The following is an 11,029-nucleotide window of genomic DNA, read 5'->3' as shown; positions in this document are numbered from 1 at the left end:
ATTGAAGATGGAAAGAATTGAAGGGCACAGTTTGACTGTTGAGGACTACAAGGAAGATGACAATATAGAACCAGTGGTAAGCAGGGGAAGGAAGCCTTAGTTTGGATTAATGTGTAGGAAGGAACTGCAGATGTTGGTTTAAACCGAAGATAGACACAAAAAGCTGGAGTAACTCAGCTGGACAGGCAGCATCTCTAGAGAGAAGGAATGGATGACATTTCAAGTCGAGACCCTTCTTCAGTGTGATCGGTCTTCAGTCTGAAGAAGGGTCTGGACCTGAAACGTCACCCATTCCTTCTCTACGGAGATGCTGCCTGTCCCGCTGAGTTACTCCAGCTTGTTGTATCTATCTTTAGTTTGGCTTAAGATGGTCAAGGCCACATTTAAGGATAAATAATTAAGAAGGGTTTTTGAGCATTCAATCCATCTACAATAGAGATGACACATTTTGGGGATTAAAAGAATCAATGTTCAATTGGAGTTAAGTGAAATCACCAATTGTATTGTATCTCGATGCATTGTTTGTTGCTAACACATTTCGTAAACAATGCCAGAAAAAGTTTTCAGTTTTCGGGTTCTTGGGCCATTGCAGTACAGAGCTGCTGCATATTCTTCTCCTCAGTCTCAGGTACTTTGAGTTTATTAAAACAGGTTCTAACAGGATCAGCACAATCACATCTGCATTTTCATCCAATAGTCTTTGGTGGGCCATTTGAAAAGCAGTCTTGAATGTCCCCCTCTTGATGTAACTTCTCGTGAGCACAAACACAGTCTTTTTGCTCCCATGAATGCTTTGAGAAAGATTGTCCACAACAGCCAAGCCTAAGCCCCAGTCTCTCTCCTCTAAACACAGCGAGAAGGGCGTTTCCCCCTTGTCTTCCAAGTGAACTAACAGTTCATTAACCACCCAGTCTGTCACGGACAGATCGGAAACGTCATAAGCAATAAATGCATCATAGAAACAGTTCTGCATGCTAAGAGAATGATAGCCATCCCCTTTCCACTTGGAGGTGCAGAAATAGTAAAAGTGCCATACGTCCCAGTAAAACAGATGATGGGTGATCATTATAACCAGAGTGCTAACAATTACAATTGCTGAAGCCAAGCATAATATAGCTTCAACTTCATCCATGCTACATGCATGCTGATCAAGGAGAATAATGCTCTGCCCCCGGTGGTTTTCAGGTGAATTGCAGGTGACATCGGTGGCCAGTTGAGGAATGTCTAGGTCACACGCATCGATCCATGCAATGAATGGGGCAAGGTCGCAGGTGCAATAAAAAGGATTCCCTATTAAAATCAGGACTTCCAGGGAGAGTTTTTCACTAGTCGGGAAAATTAACTGCTTGAAAGTTGTAATTTTGTTATTACTTAAATCAAGATATTTTAATCTGTTTGCTGTCGTAAGAAAACTTATGGGAAGTTCGGAAATTTTATTTTTTCCAAGTAAAAGCGTTTGGAGAGACTTAGTATTTTCATACAATCTATCAGGGGCAGTAATTAATTTATTGCTGCTGAGATCCAAGGTCAGCAGATTCTTCAAAAATTGTAGGTTTTTCCAATCGATTATTTCCAGCTTGTTGTAACTCAAACACAAATATGTCAGGTTACGTGGCAAATGCTTATAGACATCATGTGGAATAGACCTAAGAAGATTGTTAGATAAATCAAGATGCGTTAAATTAGTTAGATTTTCAAACAAGCTAATATAACGCTGGTCTCCCTTCTTCCATAAGATATTTAGACGATTCCCTTTGAATTCTAAAATGTTGAGCGAGTCACTGTACAATCCTGATTCTGTCAAGGTGAAGATGGCATTTTCACTTAAGTTCAATACTTTCAAATATTTAAGGTTTTCAATGAATCGCATTTTGTGTGTGACACCCTCCACGATAAAGTAGTGTTTGTTGTAACTTAAGTCCAATACTTCCAGTTGCTTCAGCTCTTTGAAAGCATTATCGTAAGCCGGATCGAGTCTGTTGAAGGAAAGGTCTAAATACTTCAAATCAGGCAGAGATGCAAACTCAGTACCATTCAGCGCTTGGCCAATGGCATTTGCTGACAAATTCAGGCACTTCACTTCTGCGAAGCCTTCAAACTGCTTTGGGTTGATGAAGAAGATGCTATTCAAACTCAGATCCAAAGTTTTCCCGTAAGAACGGCACGGCAACTTTACCACCGGTCCCCGGTTGCGATCATTAGCACCGTAAGAATCGTAACCCTGATTTTCAGATTGGAAATATGATCCTTTAAAACTTGATCCTGTGTAAGGAAGATGTTTATCTTTACGTATCGAACCATAAAAAAGATCTTCATCGCCTGATGGAGGTGAGATTCTATTCTCTGACAGATATATTAAACTTAGCGATGTAAATCGATTGAAGATTGTTAAGTTTACCTGCTTAATGAAGTTCGTGCCAAGGTTTAGAACAGAAAGATGGGGCAGACTGTACAGTGGTTTAATATCAACCTCATTAAGTTCTCTGAAAACATATCCTTCAATGTTTAATTGCTTCAGGGAGACTAATTTTGAAAAATTCCATGAGAGACTGATTTCCTTTGGGTAAGCTTTTATTTCATAGTTATATGATATGTCAAGCACTTCCAATTCACGTAAATGGTTTAAAAAATCACCTGTAGCCATTTCAGAAGTCAGGAAATTCAGGCCAAGGTTAAGAACCTTCAAGTTGGTGCAGTTCTGAACCCAACTAATGGGAAATTTGCGAATACTGTTGCTCACAAGAAATAACTTCTTTAATTTCCAAAGGCTCTGAAAAGCATAAGGATGTATTTGAATGGAAATCTGACCAGGGCATGGTTCACAAGGATAAGGTGCATTGTAACACCTGGGGCAGTTTCCACTTAAGTCAAGAATCTCCAAGTTGACCAGTTCACTGAAATCGTCGTGCTTTACAGTTTGTATCTTGTTGTAAGAGAGGGAGAGCGACCTTAAAGTTGTCGGCAAGTGACGTGGAACAGAAGTCAAGTTATTGTAGTCAAGAGTGAGATTCTTGAGCCGTTTGCAACGTAAGAGCGCTCCGTCTTCCACCTGGTTGTTCATGTTGCAAGGGTTGCGATGGTAACAGTTCTGTGACAAGTGAAGGGTTTCTAATTTTGGCAGGTAAGGTAGACTTTCATTTGTGATGTTGAAAATCTTATTTCCATTGAGGTTGAAATGTCGTAAAGATGGCGGCAGCCCCTGAGGGATTCGGAGGAGGTGATTTTGGTCCAGGTACAAATCTCGTAGCTTCACCAGCGAGGAGAAACTGCCCTCGGAAATGATCAAACTCCTACTCTTCGGGTCCAAGTCTGTGCTGTCTTGATAATCATTAAAACTCAGATCTAGTGTGAGTAGATTTGGGAGGTTTGAGAAGGAGCAATTGGAAATATTCATGATCCGGTTATCAGCGAGATTTAGACTGGTGGTCTTGGAAGGAATGTTTCTGGGCACACTAATCAGACGGTGGCTTCTGCAGTCCAGTTGGATGGAAGATCCATTGTCCTGTGTAGTCACTGTACATGGGAGAGTCCTCGGGATCCGGATGGCGGCGAGCAGCTTGACAACAAAGTGGAGTAGAAAGAGGAAGCACGATAAAGTCAGAGCTGGTGACAGTGTTCTTCTTGCCTAGAGAAGCATTTCAAATGAATTAAAAAAGGGAAATTGATGTTATCGTATTCTATATTTAAAAGCATAAATGTTTTCTAATAAAGGGACATTGTTCTACCCTTAGTTTTGTCACACGAAACTTATAGGCACAAAATTGAATTAATCATCCAGGAAACTTGCTCTACTCGTTTTAGGTGTTCCTAGAAATTGCTGCATTATTTTTTATATATTTCACAAATCAATGTTGTTGTAGGAAAGAACTGCAGATGCTGGTTTAATCTGAAGAGAGACACAAAATGCTGGAATGACACAGTGGGACAGGCAGCATCTCTGGATAGAAGGAATGGGTAACATTTTGGGTCGAGATCCTGAAGAAGGGTCTTGACCTGAAACGCCACCCATTTCTTCTATCCAGAGATGCTGCCTGTCCAGCTGAGTTACTCCAGCATTTTGTGTCTATTTTCATTACAACGGTGCCTTGTTTAGCATTCGCTGGGTTGAGAAAAGCAGTGGAACCAGTGTCAAAAGGGGTCTAGTTTAGTTAGTTTAGTTTAGAGACACAGCGCGGTAACAGGCCCTTCGGCCCATTGAGTCCGCACCGACCAGCGATCCGCGCATATTAACACTTTTCAACACACACACCAGGGACAATTTGACATTCTTGATACCAAGCCAATTAACCTACATACCTGTACGTCTTCGGAGTGTGGGAGGAAACTGAAGTTCTCGGAGAAAACACGCGTGGTCATGGGGAGAACGTACAAACTCTGTACAGACAGCACCTGTAGTCGGGATCGAACCCTGGGCTCCGGCACTGTAAGGCAGCAACTCTACCGCAGCACAACCATGCTGCCCTATTATGCTATTACACCATAATCACTCTATGGGATGTTTTACTGAGAGTGCTGTGGGTCTGGGGTCGTTGTTAGACGTTACCTAACATTGCAGCATTCAATGTTCCTACCATTGGGCTGTAGGCTACCCAAGAGAAATATGAGGTGTTGTTCCTCCAGGTTGCATGTGGCCTCACCCTGACAATGGTGGAGGACCAGGATCGGAAGGTCTGTGTGGGAATGCATGGGCAGATAAAATGATTAGCCACTGAAAGATCCAATAGACCTTGGAGGACTGAGTGCAAGTGTTCGACCAAACAGTCACGACGTCAATGCTTGATATCGCCGATGTACATTGAGAACAATGGGTGCAGCAGATGAGGAGGTGTGCGTGAATCTCTGTTTTACCGGGAAGGACTGCTGGGGTCCCTGGATAGAAGTGAGTGATGACTTATAGGGACAGGTGTTACATCTCCTGTTGTTGCAGAGGTATGTTCCTGGGGATGGGGTGGGAAGGGATGAGTGGACCAAGGTGTTCTGGAGGGAGTGGTCTATGTAAAAGGTGAGAAGGTGACTAGAGGGGATCCTTGCAAAGGTCCCTGCAATCTCTTCTTTTGCCTCTTTCAATAACCTGGGTGCGATCATATCAGGCCCAGAGGATTTATCTATCCTAATGCTATTCAAGAGACTCAATACCACCTCTTTTCTGATGCCAAAATACCCCAAATATTAGTGTATCCTACACTGATCTAACTGAACCTCCCTCATCATCCAACTCCATCCTTGTCCCTTCTCCTTTAAACCCCTGTTCATTCCAAGAGCTCTCCCGAGTTTGCCCTGATGTGAACTCGGACATTTTCGGTAATGGTTACTCGTCAGTACTCGGGGCTCTCGTGGACATTTTTAAACATGTTGAAAAATCTTCACGAGTCTTCCCGTGTTTACCTGCCATTAGCGAGTCTTCCCGAGTATCTGACGTTAGCGTTACGAGCCGCTAAGATACGTCTACGAGCTCCGACGTACCCGCTACGTTCATTCTCCGTGCTTACCATGAGTTTGATTTTTTTTAAACTCGGGAGAGCTCTTGGAATGAACTCGTACCATGGGACAGGGCTATTACTGGAATATTCCACTCCTGAACTCTGATCAGCTAACTGTCTTTGAAAGATCTCATGTGTCCGTCTGAAGAAGGGTCTCGACCCGAAACGCCACCCATTCCTTCTCTCCAGAGATGCTGCCTGGTCCCGCTGAGTTACGCCAGCATTTTGTGTCTATCTTCGGTGTCCAAAGAGGACTAGCCCCGTAACAACTGCTCCTGATTTATTCTCTCTACCTTCTGCTGTTGTAGTTGGTATAAATGTTGTCATTTCTCCTCCCAATTTCGTAACTTCCCCCAAGGTTCCGACCTATCCTTTCTCAAAACTATCTTAAAACTTAAATTGTGATCACTATTTCCAAAACACTCTCCTACTCACACTCTCCTGTTTAATATCCCAATAAAAGGCGCAGTGTTTTCCCTCCTCAGGGTACAATATCCACATACCTTTTCAAGAAACCCTCTTGGATGCACCTCTCAAGTGTAATGTTAATATTCAGATTTTTCTGAAGACAAAGTTAAACAATTGCTTTTCTGAACCTCGGCTCTGATTGAATAGCATGTCGGGGTTTTTTTTTAAGAAGTAAGTATCGTGTAATACTAAAATACAACATACAACTTGCCAATTTACAATGGGAGACTGAACTGAATTGAGCCACCTGAGTGGAATCGCTGTGTTAATGATGGAGAAGATATGTGGAGTGGACCAATGAACCCCTGAATGCTGTGTGACAAGCAGCAACATCAGGGCCTCGACAAACCTGTCCCAATCCCTCCCTACACCTCATGATCTCCCACGCACTTCAACTATCTGTCAATGTCTGTCGTGAAAATATTCAGTGACTGCATCTATGCAGCTGCCTTACAGCGCCACAGACCCGGGTTCGATCCCGACTACGGGCGCTGTCTGTACGGAGTTTGTACGTTCTCCCCGTGACCTGCGTGGGTTTTCTCCGAGAAATCTGGTTTCCTCCCACACTCCAAAGACTTACAGGTTTGTGGGTTAATTGGCTTGGTGAAAGTGTAAATTGTCCCTAGTGTGTGTTGGATAATGTTAATGTGCGGGGATCGCTGGTTGGTGCGGACTCCGTGGGCCCAAGGGCCTGCGTCCACGCTGTATCTCTAAACTAAACTAAACTAAACTAAATGAACTTAGTTGTTAATGAATTCCTTTGGGGTGTAGCGATGTGAGAAGTGTAACTCTTTTTTTAAATTCTTCAGCTGCAAAATCAAGTCTGTAACAGATAAAGGTTCTAAACCCATGACTGGTCCAGTGCATGTAAACCACATAAAATAAAGCTTCTAATTTAAGATACATATGTTGTCTGTTCATGTTTGTTATTAGTTGTGGACCTATCAATACTGCAGCGTATGAATATATTGTTATAGTACTTTTGATTTAGAGGACACAATCTATAAGTTCTATGTGTAAGTAAGAGGATGAATTAATAACTTATGAACCCAAACCTTGCAGTCTCAAACTCTCCATAAACCATGATTAGGAGATAGCCATTTGCAACGACACTTGAATGCATCACAATTGTCATCTGGTAAGGCTGGGACTTGTGTAGGAAGGAATTGCAGATGCTAGTTTAAACCGAAGATAGACACAAAAAGCTGGAGTAACTCAACGGATCAGACAGCATCTCTGGAGAGAAGGAATAGGTGACGTTTCAGTTCGAGACCCTTCTTCAGACTGCGAGTCAGGGGAAAGGGAAACATGAGATATAGATGGTAATATAGTGAGATATAGAACAAATGAATGAAAGATATGCAAAACATGTAACGATGATATAGGAAACAGGCCATTCTTGGCTGTGGGCTGGGTGAACGTTTTTGCTTTTTACTTTTTTGCATATCTTTCATTCATTTGTTCCATATCTCTCGATATCACCATCTATATCTCTTGTTCTGAAGAAGGGTCTCAACCCGAAATGTCCCCATAACCCCTGACACCCGTACTAATCAACTTAACAAACCTAATATTGAAGAATTCAATGTTCAAACCATTGGGTTGAAAACTACCAAAGTCGAAGATGAAGTGCTGCACCCCTTTTGCGTGCGGCCTCACTCTGGTTGTGGAGGTGGCCCAGGACAGAAATGTTGGTTATGTGAATGGGACGGGGAGTTAAAATGGTTAGCAACCGGGAGATCCAATAGGCCTTGGTGGAACAAGTGCAAGTGTTTGGCGAAACAGTCGTCTAGTTTACACTTGGTCGTGCCGATGTAAACATAGAAACATAGAAACATAGAAAATAGGTGCAGGAGGAGGCCATTCGGCCCTACGAGCCAGCACCGCCATTCATTGTGATCATGGCTGATCATCCCAAATCAATAACCCGTGCCTGCATTCTCCCCATATCCCTTGATTCTACTAGCCCCTAGAGCTCTATCTAACTCTCTCTTAAATCCATCCAGTGATTTGGCCTCCACTGCCCTCTGTGGCAGGGAATTCCACAAATTCACAACTCTCTGGGTGAAAACGTTTTTTCTCACCTCAGTCTTAAATGACCTCCCCTTTATTCTAAGACTGTGGCCCCTGTGAACATTGGGAACATTCTTTCTGCATCTAGCTTGTCCAGTCTTTTTTTTAATCATTTTATATGTTTCTATAAGATATCCCCTCATCCTTCTAAACTCCAGTGAATACAAGCCTAGTCTTTTCAATCTTTCCTCATATGACAGTCCCGCCAGCCCAAAGATCAATCTCGTGAACCAACGCTGCACTGCCTCAATCACAAGGATGTCCATCCTCAAATTAGGAGACCAAAACTGTACACTATACTCCAGATGTGGTCTTCCCACAGGTACAGCAAACCTCATGTCCAAATAAATAGCACATTTTACTTCGGAGTCACGTGAGTGACTACGTGAAGAACCCCGCTTACGACGCATGCGTGTCATATCGCTACACGCATTGCAACGAGTCACAGCAGGGGGAACAACGTTCTCCTAGTGGAGAATTTGAAAATCGGGAGCAGCAGGTAAGAGACTCTGCGTTCCTTCCACTTACCTTTTAGGTGGAGACATGGACCGGATCCATGAAGGCTGCGGAAAGCTGGCGGGGGAGAACCGCGGAGTGTGGGCAGCCGGCAGCAGCAGCAACGGCATGTGAAACTTCCGGAGAGGAAACAGCTGTGCCCGACTTCGCTCCCGCACCGGCAAAATTCACTTCTCGGCCGGGCGGGAAGCGAAGCAAAAGACGTCCCATATGCCAGTCTCAAGCGAGTCTGGCTTGGAGTAGTCGCTAGCAGCCAGTGCCGAGATTACCGGGGGAACAGCGGTGGACCTACATGGAGCAGCCGGAAGCGGCCAGGAAACGTTCGTATAAGGGCCGGTGCAGCCGGCTGCGGGACGAGGACAGTCCGCAAATCAGTGCCCGTGAGTACCGGGGACGGGAAGAGCGGGCATATGGGAGAGAGCAGCAGACTGCGGACGGGCTGCAGGAATGGGTGCAGCCGAGAACGTCTAGTGCCAGTGAGCACAAAGACCGTTTGGTGCAGTTGCTGGAGGAGCTCCTCCATGGTGGCAGTCCCAGAAATATGGAGGCTAGCCACAGTGGGCAAGAGGTAAGTCCCACAGCGGTACCCCGTGTGGGGCCGCAAGATATCTCTTACTCCTCGGAGGAGAGTGGGCAGGACCAAATTTGGTCAGACCCTGACCAAGGCACAGGTTTACATAACCCTGAAGGAGGGGAGAAAGGAAAACTGCTTGATATGATGGCCGAGTTTTTTCAACCAAATCAAACTGGGGCAGATTTGGATTCTAGGATGGCAGCCAGTATAAATTATATGTCTGACCATCAGTTACAAACACAAACCTTTACAGAGACTCTGGCTAGACATCTGCCCCCAGGGAATTGTAATTCTCTACAAGTACCCAGCGTGAACCAATGTATATGGAAGCATATGGGGAAGGCCACCCGAACACACGACTTGAAAATCCAGAAAGCCTTAAAAGGGCTTACAGCGGGGATCACAGCCTTTGCCCGCACCCTGGAGAAAACAGAATTAACAAAGGATCACCAGGACGCTTTAGCTTTGTTCTGTAATGTCCAAATTTGAGCTGAATAGCATGAGGAAGAGTGCTATTCAGCCAGCATTAGACCCGAAGTTCGCGGTGATTTGCAAACAGAGAGCCCTCAAACCTCCAACCCTATTGTTTGGAAAAGATTTATTTAAACAGGTTAAAGAGCTTGATGAGGAATCAAAGACATTGGGGCTCATTAAGACTAGTGCAAAGTCTTACTTTGGGCAAAGATACCAACCATATGGACCACCTAGAAGAGGGGCGTTTAGCGGTGGCAGTGCTAAACCCAGATACAACCCGCAGCAGCCTTTTTTAGCGTATGGCCAGGGACGACCACCCTGGAAGATGCGGGAGCCTCAACCTCCAACACAACCTCTAAAAACTGAGCCCCCCTTTACAAAGAAACCAAGGAAATAATTCAAAAACCACCAGTAACCATGGAGGTAGGTGGGTCTGGTTCTCTTATAATAAAGGGGAGCACGAGAGTTGGAGGGAGGCTGCAATATTATACGAAAGAATGGAATAAGATCACAAGAGACTCATATATTCTAAACAGTATTCAGGGTTATCTGATAGAATTTATTCATTAAAATAACCTTCCAGTGCAACATACACCAGAAGGCACTTCGTACTCACGGAAGCCGAACAATCTATAGCTCACATCGAGCTGCAAAGATTGCATACAATAGGCGTAGTTGAGCCTACAATACATGAGCCATTAGAATTTGTACCTAACATATTTATTAAAAATAAAAAAGAAGGGGGTTGCCGGATAATCATTGATCTGTCAACCCTAAACACATTTGTTCAATATGTTCATTTAAGATGGATACCTTTATCACTGCTAAGAATTAGTGTCAACAGGGTGCTATATGGCAAGCATTCACTTAAAAGATGCTTACTATACAGTACCCATTAGAGGTGAACACAGACGGTATTTGAAATTTAACTGGATGGGGTCAACATAACCATAGGATATGGCATATCTAGACGACATTTTCATTGTTGGCAAAACTTACGGATTGGTTGGGGAGCCACTAATTCCGTTTCTAGCAGTGGAGGGAGATGGAAGACACAGGAGGCAGTTTTACTTAACACACGCGGTATAAATTACCTAGAGATGTTAGGGGCTTTTTATGGCCTTAAGTCATATTGCTCAGGCATTGAGCACCAGCATGTTCGGTTACAAATTGATAATACCACTGTGGTGGCACATATAAATTATATGGGTGGAAATATATCGACATCTTGTGATGAATTGGCAAATTCAATTTGGCTATGGTGTATCCAAAGATATATTTGGATATCGGCTACATACCTACCAGGGAAACTAAATTCAGTGGCAGACACCAGGTCACGTAAATTTAAGGAAAACACGGAATGGATGTTGAATAAAAAGGTATTTGCTGAAATTACAGCAAAATATGGTACACCAGATATTGATCTTTTTGCGTCCAGGTTGAA

The 11,029-nt window shown here is 43.7% G+C and overlaps 1 protein-coding gene across 1 annotated transcript; it reads right to left on the bottom strand.

Moving 5' to 3' along the window:
* Positions 1–385: 385 nt before the first annotated feature.
* On the bottom strand, positions 386–3,171 carry LOC116980925 (toll-like receptor 8). Its single transcript, XM_033033522.1, has one exon. The coding sequence runs from the start codon at positions 3,059–3,061 to the stop codon at positions 482–484; it is 2,580 nt and encodes an 859-aa protein (XP_032889413.1). The 5' UTR covers positions 3,062–3,171; the 3' UTR covers positions 386–481.
* Positions 3,172–11,029: the final 7,858 nt, after the last annotated feature.

The sequence above is a fragment of the Amblyraja radiata genome, chromosome 14 (genome assembly GCF_010909765.2).
Source record: "Amblyraja radiata isolate CabotCenter1 chromosome 14, sAmbRad1.1.pri, whole genome shotgun sequence".
Taxonomy (NCBI): domain Eukaryota; kingdom Metazoa; phylum Chordata; class Chondrichthyes; order Rajiformes; family Rajidae; genus Amblyraja; species Amblyraja radiata.
This window is presented reverse-complemented; position numbering and strand designations above follow the sequence as displayed.